This window comes from Melozone crissalis, unplaced genomic scaffold (genome assembly GCF_028551555.1).
Source record: "Melozone crissalis strain CALT ecotype California unplaced genomic scaffold, PUWL_Pcris_2 ptg000016l_1, whole genome shotgun sequence".
NCBI classification, from domain to species: domain Eukaryota; kingdom Metazoa; phylum Chordata; class Aves; order Passeriformes; family Passerellidae; genus Melozone; species Melozone crissalis.
This window is the reverse complement of record NW_026535794.1, coordinates 50055461-50081888: the sequence shown is the minus strand read 5'-3', so window position 1 is coordinate 50081888 and position 26428 is coordinate 50055461. Positions and strand designations below refer to the sequence as shown.

At 36.1% G+C, this 26428-nt stretch overlaps 1 protein-coding gene across 19 annotated transcripts in view; it reads right to left on the bottom strand.

The window, feature by feature from the left end:
- Window positions 1-1569: 1569 nt before the first annotated feature.
- CLASP2 (cytoplasmic linker associated protein 2) overlaps window positions 1570-26428 on the bottom strand; it is a 146286-nt gene continuing 121427 nt past the window's right edge. For 13 of the 19 annotated variants that reach the window (XM_054273698.1, XM_054273700.1, XM_054273702.1 and 10 more), the window contains 11 exons: window positions 25895-25973; window positions 20988-21131; window positions 17135-17278; window positions 16688-16794; window positions 15176-15329; window positions 14237-14465; window positions 9777-9970; window positions 8817-8945; window positions 6940-7146; window positions 5708-5824; window positions 1570-4644 (listed from right to left, as the gene is read on the bottom strand). In XM_054273698.1, coding sequence (XP_054129673.1) covers window positions 4558-4644; window positions 5708-5824; window positions 6940-7146; window positions 8817-8945; window positions 9777-9970; window positions 14237-14465; window positions 15176-15329; window positions 16688-16794; window positions 17135-17278; window positions 20988-21131; window positions 25895-25973 — 1591 coding nt within the window. In that variant the 3' untranslated portion in view covers window positions 1570-4557. The remainder of the gene's footprint in view (window positions 4645-5707; window positions 5825-6939; window positions 7147-8816; window positions 8946-9776; window positions 9971-14236; window positions 14466-15175; window positions 15330-16687; window positions 16795-17134; window positions 17279-20987; window positions 21132-25894; window positions 25974-26428) is intronic. The other 6 variants (XM_054273711.1, XM_054273710.1, XM_054273718.1 and 3 more) reach the window with 1 other exon arrangement.

Sequence of the window (26428 nt, the reverse complement as noted above, 5' to 3'; positions counted from 1 at the left end):
ACCCCCTCAAAGTATTTCCACTAGGATTACTTATATCTATCTAAAATACATCAAAAGTGACAGAATTTTTATATTCAACAGAAATCACACAGCATTCAACAACTGCTTGCAAATTTCTTAGTAAATACACTTACTATTCTAAAATCCCATCAGGAAATGAAGAAAGAAACTTCTTTAACTGGAGTAATCCAAGCTGCACAGCTTGGAAACTCTGAGCTCTTAAAGTACACTAAAACACAGAAACATAAACAAAATATAGGAGAAGAGTAAGTGAAGTTTGATTTTTTGCCAGACCAGCACAATTAGTTCTTCAAACTTCCCACATTTCTGAAAACCTTCTGCGTTTTAACAAAAAAGAAAATATATAAATTATGAAGCAAATCTTTAAAGTACATACATTTAATGAGTTGGAAAACTCAGGTGGGGGAGAATTTAAAGATGCTTTCTTAAGTGAGCTCAGTATAAGTATTGACTTTTTTCTTACCTGTAAGTAGACTGCAACTGTAAAACTCATTAGTTTACTGTTTTAATTGGGAGAACAACAACAGATAATGTTCTCCAGATAATCCTCCAGTTCCAAACTGCTTATGCATCCCCACCATATTGAAGTTTATTGTTTCTCTGTGTTTGTGAAGTCCCAGCCTAACACAGTGCAAGTTAGCACAGCCTGTGGAACCATTCTCACTCGCCTCCCATAGGGAGTAACTGTAGTGTAATTCAACAGATTTATTTCCCAAAATTATTTTCTCTTTTATGATTGTTTCCAAAGGGACAATACCACATTCAGCATTTGAATTCCTTTGCTGAAAATTCAAACTTGTGAGCAGTTTAGGCCTGCATTCTCAATAGAAGTTTTCCATGGGTATGTTTGTGACTTAAATGTTTAAACACGGACAGAAACCATTGAGAATATGTAAGTGTTTCAGGATCCAGATGTTTGTTCTTTTTGCTCTGTGACTCAGACCACAAATAATAAACACAACTCAATCTGTTCCAACCTTTATCTTCAAAAACAAACAAGCAAGCCAACTCAGGAAAATTTACATGATCAGCTCTCCTTTCAATTTACATTTATTATCCCAACTTCCTTGCTAAGACTTCATCTGAACATAATGTGTTACTCAAAATTCTTTAAAGCAAATGACATTCAAGTCTGAGACATCCACAATATTCATTTCCCATCCTGATTCTGCATGTAGCTTTTCTTCTCCTTCCTCTTTTTTAAAGCCCAAACCCAACCTTTAAGAATTACATTTCAATACTCAAATGACTGCAATGACCTATCTTCACAGGATATTAGAAGGAACATATAGAAACCCTGTCTGAAAGAACAGCAACTTATAACTGTCCTATTTTTTCCCAGATCTTTATGCTAATCCATTAGAGAAACCACCTCCAGCAGGAACATAAGGCATGACTACTCATTGCTTGAATTTAACTGAGCTAATATCTACTTATAATATAGGAAATGAAGGCAAAAAGCAATGCAGTGAATCTGATCAACTGGCTGCTGTGGAAATAATTTTCTTCCCAAATTACATTCTGATGGGTTCACATAATATAAATAGATTTTATCTGTTTACAAAGATAGCAACCCCATCTCTGCTGGAAACAAAACTAGTCATATCATAAGTAAAATATTAATTTAAATATATCGCATTGAGATTTTTAATACATGGGATATCTTCACTTAAAACATTTAAAGACTGCTTCAAAGCAAAACTGATGGACAAACTTCGGGTAAATATTTTCCTCCACCCTACCTGGAGCAAAATTTTTATGTCATATAGGGGATAAAGCATATCTTTTGTTTACATGTAAAAAAACTAGGTTTCATCCAGAATATATACTGTTTGTTTCAATAACTTATATTTTCAGTATGAAACAGCATCTTCAAAAAGATGACAAGTAACAGTCATCTTGCAATGGTTCTCTGAAAATAAATATTACCTATACAAAATGCAGGAATAACATACAGGGCTATTAAGCTTAGAATTCGTGCAATTTTTTGACATGACTTTTTGTATCATTAAAATGTAAAAACTACAAGACTGCAGACTGAAAAATATTTTTAAATATTTAAAAATAAAATGTAAATTATGTATCATATACAAATAAATGAAATAAGCAAAAAAAAATCTGCCTAGATGAAGGAAACTGTGTTCATAAAGATTCTATTCAATTTTAAAAAAATTTGTCTAATATACCTATATTCACAGCATGTTCTCAAATGCCAAGTCAGATTTAGTAACAAAACTATATAAAGAAACATCATTTGGATGCACAAAATATGAAGATAAATCTTTTTAACCAATGCTGTATGAATCACATTTATAATTTTTCTTATAGCATGTGATCAAATAAAACAGAAAAACCAGAATGTATACATTGCTAATATTTTAAGTAATGTTATGTACATTTTATTGCCAGTATATGCACAATGGTAAGCATAGAACTATAAATACACAATGTAATTAAACAGTAGAAAACAACAAGGATGTTACACGTAACAAAGGAAAGAAGGAGGAGATACTATTTTCTTCATGTAGCTGCTAAAAAGGGCTAGCGACAAGTTATGACAGTCTTGGATTTAAGTCTTTACATATATTTCTACAACTTTTCCTCCAAATAAATCTCTGCAATGGCATTGCTTCTTTAATAACCACATCTTAGCTCTTTCTATTGCATTCACTTCAAACTAAAGTAGAAACAACCTTTCATGTTAACTATAAGCATCTGACTTATTTTTTTATTCAGTTTTGTTTTTCAGGGTTCCTAGCAGGTAAAGTATGTAAGTAGTTTCTTATGATATTTGGCTGCAATGTTGAAGAATAGAGTTCGGAATACACATTAAGTGATAATTTGGAAAAAAAAAATAAAGATTTTTCTCTAGATAGTTCTTCTACTGGGTGCTATATGCAGCAGCTCAGTCAAAATTAGTCACCCTGAAGAGGTAGAGAGAATTTTAGCCTAGCATAGATCATCATCCTTGGCACCACTATTTTCTCTCTTATCAGGATACACTTCCTCCAACTAGACAAAATCACAGTCAAAGGGAAAATAATACCAGGAAAAAAAAGTTCCACTATTCCTGGGAAGGGCACTGTTTCATCCCATTTCTCACTTAATTAGCTTGCTGCTTATATAAAAAAAAAAAAAAGGATAAAAAAAGGAAAAAAAAAGGAAAAGACAACATTTAGGGACACATTTACTTATCTTTGTTCTCTTTCCATTATCAACTTCATAAATACAAAGAACCATTATTCACAATATACTAACTCTTTTTCAAAAATGGAAAAACAAACCCTTGAAACATTTCCACACCTTAATCCAGATGGGTCTTGAGGATGCTATTCAAGAAAACCATGCAAATAATTTGGTGCAGCTTTTCCTACTCATCCAAAATATATATTTTTCTTTAAATTAAAAGGTGGCGAGATCCACAGCGTTTGTGACTATTCCCCCCTCCCCCCATTTAAATTCAATGCAGAAAAATCTCGGTGCTTTTCAGAAGGTAAGGAATAAATAGTTTTCTGCACTGTTGTCATAAGATCCCATGTGAGTTACAATACAAGACTACTTGTTCCAGCAATTAGGTTGAGAGGAAACATTCTAGTGATAAAGATAAATACATACTGAGCATGCTTGGGCAGAGCACTCCATTCTGAAGCATCCTGCTTGAAGAACGAAAGGTGACAAGGATGGTTCACGTCCATCAAGTGACCATGAACTCTGCTGCTCACCAGCAGGCTGCCACACTGCCACCAGCTCGGCAGTGCAGTGCTGCCCTGGCAGGGCTGGCTCCCACATTAAGAGGCACTGGTTGTACCAGTCCTCTGCTGCGCACACCAAATTCTTATTTATGCAACAAACATACAACCAATGAACAATATCACTGTGACAGGACTGGATCGATCCAGCTTTCTTTTTATAGGCATATTTCTCAATCTCCAGAATATCCCAAACAAGCTGTAAATAAGATGATGAACCACCAACACAGTGAACGAGTCTCACTGCAGTTCAGACTAGTTCAGCCTTGTTTCACATCACTTCTTGTTTCTAGCAAAGGACATGATGCTCAAACAAAATAGCAATAAAAAAGTAATGTTATCTGCAGCTGAAGAAAAGCAACAGAATTTATATTTTAACTTCTGAAGCTTAAAGCATACCTTTTTAATTAGCATTAAAAAAATCTTTTTTTTAATACAGTAACACTGGCAAAAGTTAATGGGAAGACACAGAGGATTATGAACAGGGTAACTGATAGATAAAGATTATTTAAAATTTTTATTCTGCTTTGATCAACTGATGTTAATACTGTTTTTCCTTAGATTTGGAATAATTCTATTGCAACAGTCTCATGCAGGCTGAGGACAGCCATTGGTTAAAGGAAAAAAAAAAACCCAAAACCCCAAACAAAAGAAAAATAACAAAAGAAAGGGGGGGAAAAAAACAAAACAAGAAAAAAGTTCCAGAAGTTGCATGTAAAGATTTTCCTTTCACTGAAGAGGGCCTTGCCCTTGCTTTAGGAGACCTGGTTAACTCTTGTCAGCTTCATTAGCTTTGTCCAGACATATCTGCTGCTGTATCCCCTGCTCCAGAGCCTGTTTGTGCACGTTTGATGTAAAGGTTCAATAATTTCATCTGCAAATTGAAGCCAGAAATTAACTCTATTTAGTATTTGCAAGCTGTACAGACTGACTACAGGAATGGTACAACAAAATAAGACATTAATCCTTTTTCTTTTCCCTAAAAGCAAAATTGTACTGTACACAGGTACTCAAAATTAACATACATGACAATGAAAACATCAATCACAAGTAGAATTTGACACAAGGGAACTGCTCAAGCTTCTCTAAGGATATAAAGAATATTATATCAGGTAGCTAGATTAAGACAGATGGAATATTTTCCTCCAATTATAATGCTTTTCTAAATATGGTAGTGGTTTGGGTTCCTTTATCTTTTAAGTTACTGCTGAGGTTTAAGCCTCTAGTCAGAAATGCTAATGCTGGTATGTACTAAAACTTCCACTATTGTCTAGAGTCACTTTAAATATGATCACTGCCAGAGACTATTTTAAAGATTGAACTGTCTTATTCACAGACACACAAAATTAGTTGTCCTGTTTTACTCCCAAGGACAAAGAGATTCACAACTAACATATAACTGTTTAGATGCAAAAAACTGCATGAAAAAGAGGTCAATGAAGTCATAAATATCCTGAAACAAAAAGGACCAGAGACTGGTTCTTATTATTTCAAATTAGAGGTACTGAAAAGACTGGTGAAAGCAAAATAGCAAGGAGGAAGAATAAATGGAACTGCTGTGTGTAGCATGGACATACTATGTTCCTTGTTTTTCAATCACAACTTGCATGAAAACAAAGACAAGAAACACCAATAGGGAAAGCCTGCTGAATACAGCCATGATCACTGCCACCAGCATACAAGAAACTGACTGCATTAAAAAGTAGTAAGAAACACAGTTTAGTAATGATCTTTATGCAAAAGTTTGCACACTTGCATATAAAAAACCTGTGGACTCTCAGTTTGGAATATTTTACAGCAAAGCTGTATTAATACATCTGATAGTCTCTTTCAACTTCTATACACTTCTTTGAAATCTTCTGGCAATGGCAAGCAAAATGCAAACTCATAGATGCAATTATGAGCCGAGATTTCTTTGACCCATATCTTCTACTTACTTTACTGCCAGTGAGTTGACTGAGATGTGGTTTTAGTTCATCACCAATTACTGCATGAATGGCTACAAGGCAGAAAACACATGCCTTACGAACGCTGCTCTCTGAGTTATCATAACCCTAGAAAGCAAGAAAATTAACCTTAATACCTTATCAGTTAATGATTAAAATCTCCAGAAAGCTATTTACTATAATAAATACATTGAAGTCTATGGGAAATTAAAGTCAGTGTAACCCAACGAAGCATTCCAACAAAAAACCAAACACACAAATACAGAGCATGCAGTTAAACAGCAGGCTGCATTTTAATAACCATTGATAATTATTTTCTAGGGTGAATTTAAAACCCACACAGTCTTATTCATAAGTTACACTGAAAACAAAGCTGCTGCCATGCAACAGGTGAGCACATAAGAGAGCCTTTCTAGATTATACAGGTGTTTACTTAAAGCAAAAGACCACTGACAATTTAGAGCTTCCTGTCTCTGAATGAAGAACTCTCTTAACAGCTAGACTTTTGTTAACCCCCATCTCATTCTTCCATGATTTTTGGGTTTTTTTGCCATTTTTCTATCACTCCATGCCTGGCTGTCTCACTCAGACTGCCTTCCCAGAGCGCCCCTTCTCTGACTCTATTTTCCTGCAGATGTATGAGTGGATCGCACTCATTAAAGACAGAAATCTGTAGACTGCAGCTGCCAACTCTAAAGAGTCTTGATCCATGAAGGAAATTAATGTATTTTGGCTCTTGATATGATAAAAAGGTGGTAAAAATTTCAGTTTTAAAGACAAAGGAAGAGAAAACTTGGATATTCTTCTAATTTTATTTAACTTTATAAAATTGCTTCTTTCCTCTTGCCTCCTAAAAGCTCCTGCTGATGAAACCCTACAATTATACACAAATAAAACATGGACAATTTACGTAACTTAGAAAAAGGTACAAACAACAAAGAACTCTTAGAACTGGAAGTATCTACCAAGCTTACCTATAACCAGGACTTTATATCCTACTGAGATTTCCCGAGTCCTAATCATGGTTATAATTTAGCTCCCTGCTAATCGAAGAGATTGTTCCCACTATTGAAAATACTTTGGGTCAAGGCAGCCATCAACTATCAGACAAGTGAAATCCTTCATAAGAACCAAGTGGTACTAGTTTTAAAAGTCTTTGCAACTCCTATGTATACAGTTTCTTTTTATTAGTCTGTTTTGCTGCTTCTTTCTTCTTTCCTTACCTGTATTAGACCTGGCACAATCTCTGGTAAAAGCTGAGTAAGGGTTTCTTTAGATACTCTTTCTATAACTTTTGTCTGCATTTTGATTGCAGCCAGATTAATGGGGTAATCTGCAGTTTGGATAATTGGACAGAGAACTTTGATACACTGATCTGGGCTAATGGAAGTGGCCAGCATGGAAGCAGCTTCTTCAGCAGATCTCACCACCTATTGAAAGATAAAGACAGAAAAGGGATTTGTATAAGACTCTTACTCTGTGGTCTGTTTTCTAACAGTAATGGTCTTGAGCATAAAAATTTTCTATCAAGACCTCTGCAGTATTATAGAAATATGTAGAGAGTCCAGCCTTTGGACATTATTTTGTAAAACCACAATTCTTCCCAATATTCTGTGGCTACTATGCCCTTGGCAATACACATACCAGTTTTTCAAATCTGCTTGTTTAATAAGATCTAAAATTTCTGTAATCTGCATACCCTCCAACTACATATTGAAGTATCACCACCTTTGTAAACCTGTAATTTCTTGTGTTGTCATTTGTTATTGCTTGTTGAGTCAGAGATCACTGATAAAACATGCTTTCACATTAATTTCAAAGGTGTGTTTAATGACATGCCTAGATTGCTAACTGTAGAAGCCAATAGAGATGTTCTTCTTCCCCTATGATTTTGAAAGAAACTATGACAAAGGAGTACTTTAACCCTGAAGAATATGCAGAACAAGAATAAGAAGGTAGGACTTCACCAGCTACACAAGCTCAAAACACAGTAAGGGCACCACAGAGAAAATTAACATCTGATGTTCACATTGGTGCTGTGGTGGCATCTGCCATCTAACAAGGGGAAGCACTGTACACAATGAGTGGTACACAGTGGTGTACAAAAACCTTCAAAATTTTCTCTCCATCCTTTACTCTCTCATTCCTAACACACAAAATGATGAGAGGGGGAAAAAAGCACAGGAACAGAGAAGGAACAATAGGGAAATGACACTGTAATAAATGCAGCATATGAAACAAATCCAGAGAGCAAGGGGAAAAGAGAAATGAGTATCAAATGAGTGATAAAGTCATGGGATGGGAGGAATTGCAGTCAACTTCAAAGCTTGAAACTCCACAGCAAATTCCACAAAGTGCCCTTGCATGGGGAAGATGGACTCATTTAGTATAAACATGGATTCTTTCCACAGCATCAGTGACACTGATGTCAGAAGTTGAATATTGGGTTTGTTATTGTATCTGTGTTTCCTGTATTTACATGCATTGTCCTTTATTGTGTATGCAGGCATCACAAATAACTCTGAGCAAGGTTACATTTACCCTTCTCCTGAATCCCCTCACTATTCCTGGCACAAGCACTTCCCCCACTGACATATTCCTGTGCATTTTCCCTTAACACCATTCAAAGCCATGCTCTCAAATGGAGCAGAATGGAAAGAGTTGACAATTCCTTGTCTTGTTTAGTCTCATCTCTCAACCATGAATCTCATTTCAATCCAAAAGCTTGTTTTACATCTCTAGGACACTTATATTTGGCTTAAGATGCCAAACAAGGAAAAAGCACCTTTCAGTTATTCCTTGAAGAGCCATGGTGACACGCTGTTGGTTACATGGTCCTGTGGGATGGTACCCAAGGCAATTGTTATTAGGGATGACATTAACCATTAAGAACCTTTTAGAACTGCAGGGGCTTTTTTCTTGCATACTCATGTTAACTAATAACATCATTGTTATTAAATATATAATAATATGCTCATTACTAAAAAAAAATACTTCCTCAGTAAGAACTGATTATTTCACATTTTCTGGACAGCTCTTTCATTTTGTAATAATTTTATAATAATATAACCTTAAACAAATAAAATAACTGATTACTGACCTCCTTATGAGGGTCCTTATGTGCTTCTAAGGTCTTCATGATTGTGAGCTCTGCATAATTCTTAAACCTTGCTGGCTGGTTTCTTAGAATTTCTCTTAGAACTTTCAGTGCCAAAGCTCTAATTGCATGCTAAAGATTCAATATTAAAATAAATGAGTTATGCATCTTTAAACAGGCATATGCTTTTCACATTTGTTCAGCTGCTGAAAAAGTCCTTAGTAATGGAAAAAATATCTGATCATGCTTTGCACACATATACAGGCTCAATCTAGTGTTAACAAATAAAAGTAGGAAAGAATCTCTTCAATCTCTTTTTTGTTTTGCAGAAAATGCAGGTGACAGATCATAAACATATTACTAAATTTATTTTGACTTATCCATGCTACCCAGAAGTTGCAAACACAAGGGCTGATAAAACCATCCTGCAAATACATTTGTTACTTTTTCTTTATACAATTATTTTAAAAATCAAACACAAGTACTAGTGTCTTTTTGATCCTGAGCAATTTCAGAAACATGGCCTTTCTAGAGAACTAGTTTTCTACATTACATAGTTCTCTGCATTTCTATTACATAGAAAGGACTCAGCCCCTTCACAACAATTATTACTATATTTTAGAAACAAGTATTTAAATGCTTTGCCACACATGATGATTTGATATTCCAGATTCATTCAGGGGCTTTATACAGAAAAGTTTTGAATCTCAGTGCAAAAATGTTTCATTCAATCTAATATGTCAGATTCCACAAACAGGAGTCCTGGAGAAAGTAAGTATCACTGATGCCCTTTTCACCATCAGAGGAATTGGACTTCATGGCATTTTTGTATTTTCACATTTTTTTATTTTTCCACCACTAACTGGAATTTGTGCCCTTTCTACAACTCATACAAATGTCAAAGGTACTGAAAGTAAGCCATGTACTTTGTTAACATTCTGAACTGGATGTTTCTGAATTTACCTCTTTATCTCCAAGTGTTTCAAGCAGCAGCAGAAGTATTGTTTTGAAGTGCTCATCCCAAACACCAAAAGACTCTTCCTGAGTTAACTTCATGAGCTCATACAGGGCAGCCTTTCTTTCTTCAACTCTCTCATTGTGGTTTGATAACTCTTTCAGTAGCTCTGCAACCAGATCAGAATGGTCCATGGGAGGCTCTGTCAAAAAGGAATGCACAAACACAGTTACTGCAGATAATAATAACAGTGCCTGTTGTACAACTAAAGGATATATTCTAGAATGACTTGCTTGTTTTCCAGCATGCTTTTGTTTTTTCCCCCACATCTGCCTGCAAGCATTGCAGTTTGGCCACTACATTTTCAGTGCAGCCAACACTGCTGAACAAGCTAACAATCCCTCCCAAATCCCTACAATGACACAGCAAAAGCTCCCTTGCAGGCTAGGCTGCTGCAGGAGTTTTTAGGCTTGCAGTACCCACTAAGTACTCTGCATCCTTTTATATCTGATCTATACAAGAAGGGCCATCTTACCCATATGACTCTTCCATTCAAGGTGAAAAAATGATTTTCTCTGTTAGTATTACAGAATTGTTTAGGCTTTTGTAAGCTATGATTCCACAATAGCTAGGTTGCTAAAACAAGCAGGGGAAAAAAAAGTATAACAATAGTTCTTCGTACAAAAGAGCTGAAATAAAGGCAAACCAGGGCTAGTCCCATAGATCCCAAAAGCAATTCATTTAGAGATGGCTCTGGATTTTAGTTTTTATTAGAGAGGATTCCATTATAATGGAAAAATACATTATTAATACAGCCTGTATTTGTAAACACTGGACTGCAAACAGAGTGATCTGCAAACCATCAAGAAACTTAAATATGGTCTTACTGAAAACTTGAATACCAACTTGAGAATCTTTATTCAGCCTTTAAGAAAGGGAAGCATATAGCTTCCATCTTTGCACTGAAACATTTGGATAAATTAACAGAAATATGCCTTTTCCTAAGGTGAAAATTTGGAAGTTCTGGCATAGAATGCAAATCCATTGCACCTTTCCTGAAATGACTGCATGTAGTAACTAACACATGAAAAACATCCTCCATGACAAATTAATTATATCATACACTGAGAAACCACAGCCCTTGAACTTGAAAATGCTGTACAAAGCATTTGTATAAAGAAAACAGTAAATGCTGAGTACCATAGAATTAAATATCTTAATATCACACATCAGCTACTGTAAAAATCATGCTGGTTTTGAACTCCACATTCCTATTTGCGTTCTGTTTTGCATGAATAAACAGGAGCACCAGCACCTGAAATCAAACCACAAACACTTCTGCTGCCTCTGTATTAATGGATGATTAATGTTTGACTAAAGGGCAGACTGCAATTGCATTAGGTCAGTTATTATTTAAAGCAGATGAGCAGAATGGACAGGCATTTTTATGGAAGCAAGATCATTACTTTTACTGGCAGCACTTTTATACTTGTTCTACCAAACTGTAAGAATTATAGCATAGCAAATCCATTTTCAGGGAATGCATATTGACACTTCATTTGCAAGACTACTTATATCTGTTTAAATAAAGCATTTTCATTGTATTGTCATCTTAGATGGATGGCTGCAAGGGTTAAAGAGAGGGGAAGGTAATAGCCATGTCCATGCAGGAGTAAGGGGAGGAAAAAGCTTCAGTATGTATGGACTACATAACTGAAAAACATGAAGATAACCAAGAGGGATGTGCTTTTTCAGCTTGCCTTTTCCATTCCTTTGTATGACTTAGCACCCGGTATTTAATTTCCAAACATTCTCTAGGTAAGAACGGAGTAGCATAAAAGGAGTCACGTTCAAAATCTACTCTCAAAATTTATTTTTCAGAAAGGAAAGAAAACACAAATGAAAAGGAGCAGATATAGTTCCTTCATTTGAATGAATTAAAATATGCATTAAAGAGATAAATAATTGATGAAGAACAGCTCTTCTCAAACCAATCAAATATCTTTTTGACAGGACAAACAGTGTAGGGGTTAAAAGGGAACATGTAGGTATGTCCTGAATTTAGGAAAGATTTTCCTACTGCCACTCACAACATCCTAATATAAAAGCTATGCAAACATGATGGCCAAAAAAAAGCAAACAAAGCAAGTGCAAAACTTGATGAATCACTTGCAGGGTGACTGGATTATAAATGGCTTTCTATTAATCCAGGAGGATATGAGTGATGTCCTTGCTTAGATGTGTGCAGAGCCTGGCTCTGCTGGATGCATTTGTTAGTGCTATCAAAAAAATGTGGAGCCAACTTAAAAAATCTGCAGATTACATCACTTTAAGGAGCAATCACAAATGTTCTGAAGAACAGGGTAAGAACTGAAAATTGTCATCTTAAATCAAAGGAATGGTCTGGAAGAAAAAAGATGCCAAGTGTAACGTGAGACACAGAAGCAGAAATCTTAAGCCCATGAACAAAGTGGGAGGTAAAAAGGAAGATATTTGAAAAGTGCAAGCCATAGAAGTAAGCTGAAATAAATAAGCTTCTTTGGAGAAGAACACTGTTTTTCAAACAGGGACTGTTTCCCTATGCTTCAGATAAAGAGTGTTTCCCTTGGGAAAAAATCAAAGTGCAAGTGGTTGGAAGATTTAGGTTGTTACTCTGAAGATCTTTTTACATAAGAGAAGCAAAACACTCAAATGTGAGTCATGTGAGGCACACTGTGACATCTCCTCCACAGAAAATTTTCAACTGCCAGACAAACCATCTGTAAAATACACATTCCTGCCCCAGTGCTGTTGACAGGACTGTATGAGCAGCTAAGGTTTTCCCATCTAGCCTTGTATTTCCACATCTTTCTGTCAGTAATGCATGACAGGATAGCTGGGAACCCAGTACTAAAGTAATTGTGTGGCAGGAACAAGCAGCAATTCTGTGGAGTTTCCAAAAACTAATAACTAATGTCAAATTAGCCCTTCAGGTTTATGGGGAAGGTGTGTAACTCTCAACAGAGGAGTTGTATGCACAAGGTTTTTTGTCAAGTGTATCTTTTCTCTTGCAGACTTCTCACAAATAATCTCAGTGAAATTCTAAAAGTAACACACAAATGACAGAATGTACATGATACAGCTAAATACTATGGGTGAACAGCACAGGAATGAAAGCAAATACTTCATCAAGACCCATTAAAGAGCAGACCTAAATAATGCATTGCACTACTCTTCCAACTGGGACAAACTCATACTGGATGGGGATGCTTCACTCCAGCCAGTTGTGAGCTGTTACAAAACTGGATCATGCTGGCACAGCACAGCACAGACTGCATCTGGTTTAATGCAATACCCAAAAATTAGTAGTCAGAAGGCAGGAGGCCTCTCCCATGTACAACAAGGTCCCTTAATACAGAATCTCGAATGTAACCTGGCTCTGTATGTGGACGGCAAAGTTATTTAATTATTAATATGTACATGACACGATTTGTAAAACTGTGATTTTCCCTCCATCTTTTTCAGAAGATAGTATCTGGCTGCACTACATGCTTCTTCATATATAAAAGAAAACCAGAGAAAAATGCACCATACTTGGATTTGGTTTTGATTTGATGCAAACTTAAAGCCAACTTATAGAATAGGTGGATAAAACACCATGTCAAAAAAGAACTGGTTTTTAACTGTTTCTGTAACACATCTTTTGCAGAATGACAAAAGCAAAACAGGTAGAAGGGAGATGATTGCTTTGTCCCTTGTTATTAAGAAAGTGTTTACTTAAAAGCTTAATCTATAGCTGAACCAGTGAATACCAGATTATGAGAACCACTGACTATTTGTTAAAATAATGATAGTAGTGCTCTTTTGGAACTTTCTTAACATAGAGATAGAAAAAATTACCTAAAGATAAATGGAGAAATATCATAAAGCAGCTCTGGAAGCCTACAAAACAGCAACCCATGTTCCTATTTACATGGGCTAGATGAACTACATTCCTGGTAAAAAGCTGGTTTGTTTTGTTTCATTTAAAAATAATGTTTAGTCAATAGAAAATGCCAATGCCATGTTTCAAATATAAATATATTACTAACAAAATACTTACTCTTTCACCTAATTCCCAAACCAGTTTGATCCAGTTTTACTTCCTTGCTGTAAATCTTTTCTCCACCCTCCTGCTTTAAATTTCAATCATAAAACAATCTGACAGGCAAATTTATACTGGCAATACTGATAAAGGAGGTGCTTCCAGAAGTACACAACATGGTTCAGCACTTCCTTCACTTTTACCCTTAGTCTCTACAGCTACCAGGTAATCCAACAATGTAACTCAAAGAGGTGACTAACAAATAAACTAATTTAAAATACAGCATTTGTAAAAACCTCTCAAAGAAGTGATACATATCTTCCTAACAACAACCTCAGGAACTGAACTCCAAGATAGAAAATCTCATAATTTTTCCTCTAGCATAGAATGTAATCTGAATCTTACCATCAGGAAACTGCTCTGCATCATCATCAAACATGGCTTCCTTCAAAGCAGATTTATTGAATGCACTGATCCCATCAGAATAATTGTATGGGTTGTACTCCCGTGAGCGTGGTGAGGAGTGGGGAGGCATGGTGTTGAGTAACGACGTTTTGTTATCCAGCGCAGTCCGGCCCGTATCGCTCACACCACCTCCTGCTCGCATGTCCACCATTCCCGAAGCACTGCAAATCTGCACCAGAACAAGTGTCACAGGAGCATGTGAAACACTCTCACACCTTTCCATTAACTACAGCATTAATACATTTACGTAGCAAAAACTTACAAATTTCAAAATGCCTAGAATTTTCAAACTAGCCTTCAAATAAGAAGTCTTAGTTCCCTAAACGCTGCTTTCCTTAAAAAAACCAACCAACCAAAAAAAAAACAGAAAAAAGGGAAAGTGTATGTTGTCCAAAAAAAAAATCATAAACCAAAAATAATTGTATTTTATCTTACAAGTCTGATGCAATGTGATTAAAAATGTGTTTAAGCATATACATATTCAACAAATCTTACAGCCGAAGTTCCACAGAAACAGGAGTCTTAAGTAGTGTATCTTAATAGCCCACAGGCTCTATACAAAATAAAATAAAATGTTCAGAAAAACATGTATTAGGATACAAACGTCTCAGAAAAATAATTTCAGCTGTTTTGCAAGATCACTGATTTGTAAACTGTTAACATGTTAAAGACACAGACATTGCTATGTAAAATCCGCATTTACGTTTTCAAAATGCAGCTCAAGACTAGGAACATATTTTTCTAAAGCTCTTAAGTAATTCAGGAGACATGCCCAATTTAAGAATATAAGCCTCCTGAAACAGATGCTTTCTTATCTGCAATCACTCAGACACTAGCTCAGTTTGCTGATACCAACATGGACTGAGTGTAAATACTCACCGTGTCACCATCATCTTTTTTAGCATCTCGTTTTACAGGCTCATTCATATCTTCCTGACTGCGAAAACTGAAATTCTGAATGGCTTCAGTGACTCCACGAAGAGAGCTGTAAATATCTTCAGAATTCATGTTTTCAGTGTCATAGTCAAATGCACTGTGGGCCACGGAGAAGGACATAGGAAGTAAGATGGATTTATTTTGTGACCTGTACTTTTAAATCACATTAGCAGACAACTACAGAGACTGAGGAAATATTACTAAAATGATAACTTTTCTTGAAATACATTAAGAAAGTTGTCTCTTCACAATACAAAATTGTATTATGGTATGCCTTAGTGTACTACCACTGACACAGAAAGCACTGAAAAGTAGGTAAGGGAAAAGCTACATTAGCTAACAGCAACTGCCTGAAGAAAAACTTATTTTGCTCTGTTTTACTCTGCTGAATGTGAAACAACTGGAATTTTTACACCATCCTCTTATTCTGAACAAAGCGCTCAAGTAAGGAGCACTGATAAAACTCAACAGCAAGTTGACTGGTAAAAGCAAAATTACAAAGTTGTCCACTTTGCTGACAACATCATTACTGTAAAAAACACTTGTAAGCTATTACTTCTTTAGTCTCCCCAGTTTTAAATCTGGCTTGATGACCTAGCGTGCTGCTTTTGGTTGGGACAGACTTAACTTTCCTCATAGTAGCTGGCTGGAGGACTATGCTTTGGATCTGTGCTGGAAATGGGGTTGTTACCATAGGGCTGTTCCAGCACCAGCTGAGCAGTGCTTACACAGAGCCAAGGCCTATTCTGCTCCTCACACAGCCCTGGCAGCGAGCAGCCCGGGAGTACACAAGGAGCTGGAAGGGGACATGGCTGGGACAGCTGACACCACTGACCAAAGGGATGTTCCACACCATATGGCACCACCATCTAAACATATATCAGTGAGGGAAGGAGGAAGGGAGGGATGTTCAGAGTCATGGCACTTGAGTTGCCAGGTCACTGCTGCAAGTGATGGGGTCCTGCTCTCCTGGGGACAGCTGGACACCTGATCCCCCATAAGAGGCGGCAAATTCATTGTCTGTTGCTTGCACATGTAGCTTTTGCTTTACCTAATTAATTGTCTTTATCTCAACTTTTTCTCTTTTATATTCTGACTGTCCCCCATATCCCACCATGGGGATACTGAGTGGCTGTATGATGCTTAGTTGTTAACTGGGATTAAACCACGACATGAGATGACATATTTTAACACTTGTTAGAGAAGCACACTTGGGTTTGCTCTCTTGCTAATCCATTTGCATCCCAAGATGAACAGCCCTCTCCCACCTCAGGCCAGCATGTCAGACCCTTCTGGGAGGCTGAGCAGTCTCATTCTATGGAGGAAGAGGGATTATTTCTGAGCACATCACATTTTGTGCAAAATTTTGCCCATGCTTTCATTGCTGGGGTTACATTTTGGACAATGTGTTATCAGCCTCAGATGTGGAATTTCAACACCACCAGTCTACATTACCTTGGTGACAAAGTGTTCTGTGATGTATTGGTTGGGGAAGTGAGAGGACTTGACCAACTTGCTGGGGAGCGTGGAGTAGGTCTTGTTAAAGGACTTCCCATTGATCCCTGGAGGAGGAGAGGTGAGAAAAGACACTTAGTGGGACTAAAAGTTTCCCTTTTAACTTATTATATTTATTATTATTTTTTTTTTCTGGTACCCAGAAACCTTTAAAGAGCTTCAACTAAGTTCCTGGATTGTCTAACCCATTACTAGTAACTTCAATTGTGTGTAACTTTGAATTTAGAAAGTACAAGATAACTACTCTTAAAAAGCACATCCAAATCTATTAAGTCACTTGGAAGCAACATAGAAACTGTAACTGCAGAGGAAAAGACATTCCACAGAGAGCTACTAAGTAGACTTTTACATAGTAACTTCAGAAAGAAGAGTAGCAGAAGTGGATACCTGACCGCTGTTGCCTGTATTCCGGAGATGATTATGGAGAAGCTTTGTGGCTCCATCCTGAAATGTTTTTGGTAAAGCACCCAACAGCATTGTAAACTCTGGAGTGTTGAGTTCAAAAAGGGAAATCAGCACTGACTGTGCAGCCTACAAGAAGAAAACAAAAAGAAGACATTAATTAGAGTTTCAAAGTAATTTTATCAGCAAAAGATGCCATAATGAGTGGTAATCACAAAATGTGACTTAAGTCTTGATCAAGCTTGAATAAAGATGTTAACAGATGTGAACAAAAGCAATTCATATTTGCTGGCAAGCTGGAAGTTCTGATTTTGATAAATTCAGGCACACAACTACCATTGTAACAAGCAGTCTTCCAGAAATGGGCTTTTCAAGCCCTCTAGCCCCACATCCTTACTGAGAAAAAAAAAAAGAAGGAATTTGCAAAGTGGCTTTCACAGTTTGGGAAGTTGAATAAATTTAGAGAGAGAAATTAAACACTCCAGGCAGGAGCAAGCATGTGATCCTTTCTACTGAGTTCTGCAAGTGGTAAAAAAATTACAGATGGTAACACACTTGCCTAAAAAGGAACAGTTAGCACTGCAGAAATTAAAACAAACCCAACCAAACAAGATACCCTAATGTGGAATGAGACAGTAGTGATCACAGCACTTGATACTCCTCCTAACTTCCCCTACAGCCAAGCTAGTTGGTTAACCTTGCCTCTGCTTCCTTTAACCTTTCTAAAAGGTAGGCAACCATAACGGGCAATGAAATTTAGCTGACTACAAATTCTGAAAATGAAAACTGTGGAATAGTTTGTACTGGATGTCACCTCCCATACTCTCAATTTAATCAGTTCATCTTCACCACCACATTAATCCTACAGCATGTTTTACATATGCTGGTTTTTTTTTTTTTACCTGAATAAAGAAATCAGTGTTCTCTACCGACAAAGCAACACAGTAAATTACACAATAGTTGGATTCCCCCTACTACAGGAACTGCTGATTGAAAGAACTAAGTAATGTTTGTACAGTTTGATGAAGATTCACTGGATAGCATAACAAACCTGTCAACATAGTCACTAAGCTAACAAGTGCAAATGAGATCTGGAGGAAGTTCTCCAGAATGACTTCTTTGTAGCAGAAGACTGTGGTTGTAAGATTAACCAACTATGTGCAGTTTATAGAGCTCACCCTCAAGGTCTGCCATGCACTGGAGAGAACCAGTGCCTCATGCCAGACAGAATGATAGGCAGCTTGCTTAACCACCAATACACTCCAAGCAAGTAGTTCAGAAAATTCTTTTAGACATTTATTTCCCTCCTTTTGCTTTCAGAGCAATGAACTGTAGCATTTTTTAATTAAAAGTGGAGAGCCAAGGTATGAGCACACATACCTGCACACATCTCAGTATTCTAAGTTAAACAACAAAAATCCTAGCATGTCAGATTGCCACAAATTATCTTGGCATACTCGTGACTGGTTGTTTTCTTTAACTTTAAATTTATTTCCTTGTCCCTTTGATAGCCTTCCCTTCAATGATCACCCTGAATGTCCTCTGCAACCTGTCTGATGTTTCTCTTGTCCTTGTCATTTCTAATGGTCAGTCTTTTAATCAAAATTAATACAAAGCAAAACCAAGACAAATTTAGCAGCTGAGCAGAGGTTTGGAAATCACCACCTTCTTTTTTCTGTCTGGTTAGCCAATCTCCACTCCTTAATACTGTGTCTATTTAAGCTGCTATTAAGAGAACACAATAGCCAGTCCAGGATTGTATCAGGACAGAAACTGATACCATCAAGTCTGCCCAAAAGGAAGCTCTGTCTATAGTATCAAAACCGATACTGATTTGCAGAAGGTTTTCAATGCAATTACCTATTTTCTCTCTTTCTTCCTTACCCAAGAAATCCTGCATTTTAGAGTATTTAGAGGTTTTTGTTCTCCCCAGCATAAGGTCTCTGCTGAGATTTAAATTCACTCATGTAGAGATAATCTTTAAAAGAGTGAAATAAGGATTAGAAATATTACTTTGGTTTTGCTTTCTTCTTAGAAATTTTCTAAGAATAGATTCAAACTTCTTCCAGAAGCATTCTAATCTTAGAAGAAATCTAAGTTTTGAAACAGAATTTTACTTTCCAGAAAGAAGTCCCATGTCACTGAACTACACTAAGAGTGCCCAATGTGAGACAAATAAACTAGGATTTTTCATAATACTTAGCACTAGAACTGTTTTTGCTAAGGAAAAAACCCAAACCCATGAATTACACAGAAATTACTTAGAAAAAGCTTTTAATTTAAAGAAATTACACCAAGTTCTATAAAGCTTATTACACCCAATAAAATTAAGAAGGCCGTGATAGCAGGTTGAGAAGACTGTTAAGAGAATTAAATATTTTATACTATCAGAATAACTCTTTTGACTTCTTATTGGCAAAATTTTATTTTCAACTGTTAAAGGATTTTTGCAGTTAGTTGCCTCAAAGAGCTGTGTTACGGAAAGAAAAATAAATTCTGAAAACTTACATAATTAAAGTGTTCCAGATGAATAAACTCACAGGTAATTCTTTGCATGATTCAGTTACTTGTTGACATAAAAATGCTTATTAGGGTTATGTACCATCAGATAAGACAGCTTGCCACGTGTGTCAGTACTAAAACTTCACAGATTTAGAAGATAGTGCTGCTTCAATTCTCCTCCTGTTCTATGATCTTTTATATGTTACTAGAACATGATACCCAGGCAAGGAAAATCCATTGGATGTAATCTATTACTGTTTTCTCAGACTCATGAAGTTAGACAAGAACTGAATGACTAAAACATTACTTCCAATATAAAAACTCTCTGGTGTTTTTTCAGTATGTATTACAAACATTCTAGATACCAAGAAGTCTTGCAAGTTATTTTTATTTTTGTTTTCTTCACATTACAATTTGTAAGATAGCTACTATTCTTTCCTACATCCCTCCTAAACAAAGGAAGTTACTCTTTCCAGAAATGATGAAGCTGTCAAAACTCAAACTCAATTGAAAGCAGCAAAACAAATCACAACAAATTAATTGTTGCTGCTTTTCAAACTGCAGAAATAGACAGAAAAAGAGAAGAGTTAGCTCTCCTTGTCCTAAACACTTGCACTGAGGAACAATAAAAGGTACAACATTTTTGGAGTGTTTACATGCTGGAAATGGCAGCTACACAGCATGACCTGTAACCATCAGAACAACAAAACTATTCCATCAAACTGCAAATATAAAAGATTTTTTTGTTTTCTACAAATTGAAGTGCTGTTTAGAAACCCTTTCCAAAGACAGCACTAGTACATTTCTTATGGTTATTCAGTATCCCTGCTGTATCTATATAGCTCACAAATCTTAATTTTCACTTTACATCTGTATGTGGAAAAGGGAGGTCTGCACTGGAAGTCCAGCATTACAAGAATAAGCCTATGACAATAAGCCTATAACCTTATCAAAGCACTTTCTTTGTCCAAGGTTCAACAGCTATCTACCTACCTGTTGTTAAAAAAAGGGGACTCTAGAAAATCCAACAGAGATTAGACTGAGTTTGCTACCAAATTTACCTCTCACTCCTGCTACAAATGTGCTATTCAGTATCACAGGGGGTGATCTCTAATGTAATATTAAAACTACCAAAAATGGCCATTAAAGAGATTTTAGTACTAGACAGTACTTGCAATGAAGAATGATAAATTAGGAAACAGAATCTCAACATACTAACATATATAAAAGCACAACCGTAATGGAGAGTCTCAAGATGTTAATTTAAAATTTTTACTTAAATATTCTTAATTACCTGGAATGCTTTGCAATTCCAAGGACACATGAACAAACATACCTTCCTAACATCTGAGCTTTTAGGTTCTGTGGTCCAGGTGATGATTCGAGACACTGCTAACCTAGTTTCACTTGAATTTACAAAATCTCCTGGGTCCATCTGTTGCGCAAGAGTTTCGATATATTTCAGGATTGCAACTTTGACCTGCAAAGAGAAACAGAGTCAGGTGGACAATAACAATGGTGGGCTGCAAGAACAACTGAGCTCACAGAGTGTTCAATCCCTAAAATAAAGATTTTTTTTTTCCAATTAAACTACACATTTTCAGCATTAATAGTTTTTTTTTGCAATAAAACAATCTACAAATGGATTTAACATTTGAAGAAGAAAGTTATTCCACAGACATTCAAATACTCATAGAAAGCTTACATTTCACTGATAGCAACTAAAAGATATAAATCATTGCATATGCAGAAGCTTATATTTAAAAAAAAGAAATGAAGAAAAGATTAATTCAGAATTATTAAGAAAGTTTTTCAAGTGCTAAAATGAAAAATGAACATCATCTGATGAACCAATGATCACTTCTTACTAGCTCCTACCAAGTAGTTAACACTCAGTGCTTTTTTCATAAAACATCAGATTGAGCAGTCACAGTCTCTGGAAATAAGCCACAGGAATCTTCCCACTAAATACTAAAAAATGTATGGAATAGCATTTCTAGGAAAGACTTAAGATGGGTAACATACACACTTTGTTTGAATATATTCAGATAACAGAGACATGGATTTACCAGGAGGACAGAAAACTTTCTGAGCTCCCTCATTTATCTGATCATTCTCTTACTCCACAAACTTGTTTTACTCCTTATGCAGAATCCCTGTTTTGTACATCCCAGACTGCAGCCCCTCTCTGCTTTCTCTGTGCACCACTGCACAGTTTTTGGGCAAAGGTCTATTACACCTGTGCATGCCTAAAATATTTACTTCCTCAGCTCCTACTACCTCAGAAATTTGTCACCCAATCTGTCAATGAAAGTTGTGGACATTTATTTGGACCATCTATCAGGTTTAGCTGCTTTTATTTCCACTAGTAATTATAGTGAACCAAAAATACCTACCAAGAGGGAGAGACCTATGTCCATCACAACCAGAGAGAAAAAGAGTTCTGGGTGTATTTCTGGCTGTTCATGGCTTGTAGTACAACTGTTCTGTGCAAAGCTATTTAGAAATTTCACTTGGTCATGAAACTTGCAAGTGATTAAAAACTCAAGATACACTGGTACACACAATGAGGATTAATAATGAATACTTCATTTCCAAAGCAGCTGTTAAAGCTCAACTTCTCTGAAGTTAGACCAAGCAGCAGCTGAAGGCTTTCATCTTATGCAGAGCAATATCTACAAATGCACTATTTGCTAGCTATTTTCCAAGGAAAAAAACAAGCCATGAACATCTCTGCAGCAAAAACCTTAGGCCACATGGCTTTCCAAATTCAAAGCAATAGTTGACATTTCTAGATTACATAGGGAAACCACTGTGACACCACTACATTTGACTTTAGAGGATTTAAATAAATCTAATGTAAGACTTAAACTTGCTGTTAAGGACTGTAATACTTAGAACACCCAGAGGTATTTCTCCCAGTGAAGAGACTCTGAAGTACTTTATGTGAGAGAGCAGGATTATTTAGTGTTTGAAGAACTGCTTCCTGAGGAGCTTGCACAGACTTCAGCAAAAATGGAGGCTCTTGGACAGAACAGCACTGAACAGAAAATGAATGGAGGGAGTTCTTACTAACAGAGCTTTTCACAGTGAGAGAGATTCCCAAAGCTAAATCTGACCGCTATTTTGAAAAAAACCCCACTTTTTATTAATTGTTTTTGAGGTAAGAAATTCTGGAAGGGCTACAACTTTCTGTGGTCAGTATTATTACAGATTAAAAACTCCATGCTGAAGTAAAACTCCATAAGAGCAGCAAATCTACTTTATAACTATCTTTGCTAATATCTCCAGTAACTACGTAGAGAACTGAAAATTAGAAATAAAAAGGCTAACATCTTCAACAATCTATTTCACTCTTCAACAATCCATTTAATCTTTCTGAGAGAAAACTTTTTGGACTGCAATGAAAGCATCTCCAGAATTCTTACAATGAGTATTTGCTGTGAAGTTGAAACCACTCTCTAGGAAGCTGTTCAATACTGTCACTTTCAGACTGCCCAGGTGTCAATCTCCAACTTACTGAATACTTAGGAGTGATTGTCTGTGTCCTTATATAATCAAATGACTAAAATATACACTAAAGATAAATTGTTGTGAATCTGTGTTAATTAGGTGTTTTTTAATCTAGAAATTTTAATGCTGACTTAGGTTAAAAAAAAAAAATCTTCTGATCAACTGTGGCAAATACCTTTGTCAACAAATCAGCACTTTCAAAATAAAGAAGGATTTAGAAACTTGAACTTTGGTCACAATGCTCAAATCAACTCCTCACTGAGGCTGAGTTGATATGAAACACAAGAAAAATGAAGTGATGATTGGAAGTGTATTTCAGGACAATATCTATCCTTTGGAAACTGTATGTTTTGCCCCTGCAAAAATAAGCTAAATAGATTATATCCCACCTAGAACATTTGACTCCTACACTCATCCAAACATTTGACCAAACCAGACACATACATCTGGCACCTCTAAACTCTGTCTCAGTAACTCACCACACCTAAGTGTAAAATGATTGCAGAAGCATGACAGATATAGCACAGTACACTACGCTGCATCTTTCATGGATCAGGTCTGTAGAATTCTATCTTCTCTATGGTTGGCCGCCTTACTGCCCAGCTATCCAAATCCATCCCTGTGGCCCCTCTAAAAGCTCAAGTTTTTCTGCCTGAGACTTAGCTGTCTTTTTAAGTGTAGAGAATGACAATGACAGTTTATTTCAAAGGATGATAATTATTTATTACTATCATGTGAAAACCACACAAAAACGTAATTTGTAGAAGGGAATTGTTACACAGCTCAAATTTCTGATCTACCATCCTCTTATCTGACCATCTTTGGGAATGCTGAAAATCCCTTCTCTGACTTTTTCCTGTCACAGCTAATGCTGTTTCTCAATATTCCTAGAAGAAAAGCAATGAGATAATCATTTATCAAAGAACAAAAGCTCAAGACTTCAAGAATTGGAGTAGTCCTCTAGGAATATCAATTATTCAGTGGGCTTTGACCACACCAATTATTCAACTGGTTATATCAATTATTCTACCTGGATGCACTGAAGATGGGATTTAGGCAAAATACTTAATAATGTGGATATTAAATAGATACTTCTGATCTGTGGGTAATAAATAACTTTACTGTCTGAATCTTGAAGTTGTAGTTACCATATAAAAAGGAAGTAAGGGGCAGATTCCACTTTCTTCTGGAAAAAGAAAGCTTACCTTTTCTTAAACAGTTACATCATTTACTGTCCCAAAAATTCATTCTAAATACTCTTGATTTTGCTTCAAACTATACTATAGAACTGTAAGTTCTTCTATGAAGATAACTTTTACCAGCATCTTGATTTCAGAATTCCCTCTCAAAATTATTTTCAGAATGTCCTCCCATCAAGTGTTTCATATTTCTGAATTCCTTCTGGACCACTTAGCGAATAATCTTGAACTCGGTCCCAAATCAGCCTAGTGGGAGTCCATGTCTTGTTCCAAACCTACACTCTCAGCTTTGAAACGTGCTTGATGCACCTTGAACGGCTACACACTACCATATGGAAAAAGGAATATCTCAACCATCAAATTCACCTTCCTAGAGAGGAAAACCAAGCAAAATAAAACCAATCTCAATTTGTTCCAAGGATTCATTTAAACAACAAACTGATTTTTACTACCTCATTTGCTGTCTTCAATAAATGACAGCAGTCCCTTTTTAACACAGCTCTACGAAGCAACAGTGGTCAACGTATCAACTGTCCTCAAAAGCTTAAAAATATAAGTTTTACTGTATTGTAGACAAAAAAGGCATATTCATGTGACTTCAGGTTCAACATAACTCTGGAAAAGTCATACTTTTGTGCAGTATCAAACGGAGTAAAAATATTTCGTGCAGGATAGAGCAGAAGATGCCAGTTATCATATGCTTGTTATTTCCCCATTCTCATAACTTTAAAATCTTCTTAGGATTTGATGCATTTGTTCTAAAATGAACACTCTTTGGAACTGCAAATGTACTACAGAATACATTTTTACTTGTCAGATATGCTGGAACGTCTACAGACTACAGATTCTTAGATAAAAATGTGTGTAATTATAAAGCTACACACTGCTTTCAGAGGAGTGTACCACAGAAATAGCTGATTTTTAATATAGTAACTCAAGTTAACATTAATATTAGAATAATTTAAAATAACTCAAGGCCTATCAGGCTGAACACAGGAAAAAATATATATGAACTAGGGAAAAAAGTATGGGAAATCACAAACATAAAATTAGGAAAGACTTGATAGAGTGAGTTTGCATAACCAGCTTGATGTTAGGCAGCCACATTTTTGTTGCTCATTTTTACTGTACTGTGTTTTTATTAGATCCCTCTTGCAGCAAACATTTTCATACTAGTGTCATGTTTAAAACTGAGCATCTGCATGCTTCAAGTTTCTCGCAAAGGTTAGTAGCAGCATACAATGCATTCAAATACAAATTATTGGTAACACTGTAAGAGTTTCACATAGGGTTAAGAATAAAGACAGTAATTCAGACAAAAACCTTTGAGCTCCAAAAAGAGCGAAGCTGGTCCTGCAGTGCTGGCTTGACTGTCTGAAAGTTTATAAAAACAAAATCCACTAATTGAAAACCTTTTCCTTTTCTTTGTTTTTACACAAAATAAAAATAACAATCCAAATTAAAAAATTAAGACAAGCAAATTTCTATTAATGATAATTTCTGTCTGCAAAGCAAGCCTAAAAAGTCTTACCTTCAGACTGGGTGTTTGGGTCTGGTCAACAGTAAATCTCATTAAAATACTGAACTGGAGGTCATTTGGAAAAGATTCCCTGTAAACAAACAAAATAATGTTAAGTTACATTAAATTTTCTTTTAAGAACTGTTGAGAGGCACCAAATAAGCTCTCACCCTTCTTAGTAAGGGTGCTACCAGCTAAACTGCTACCAGTTGCCACTGTATCTGACCTTTTAGAAACATTTACCTAGCATGTAAAGGATAAGATTTAAGGAATTCCTGCTATGAAGCAATTACAGCTAGAACAGATAATGCTAGTAATGAGGAATGATATAATAATGATATGCTAGAATTCTGATTCTAAATCAGGCTATTAGTGAAGTCTGGTGGGAAGGAAGGGAAGACACAAAATCCATTATTATCATAACTCCTTAAAAGTTAATGCGGATGCAGAGATGAATATTCCAGTGAAACTTTCACAGCAAAATAAAGAAGTGCAAACACAATTTCTACATCACTGAATACAAGGTGAGACAACAAACATACATGG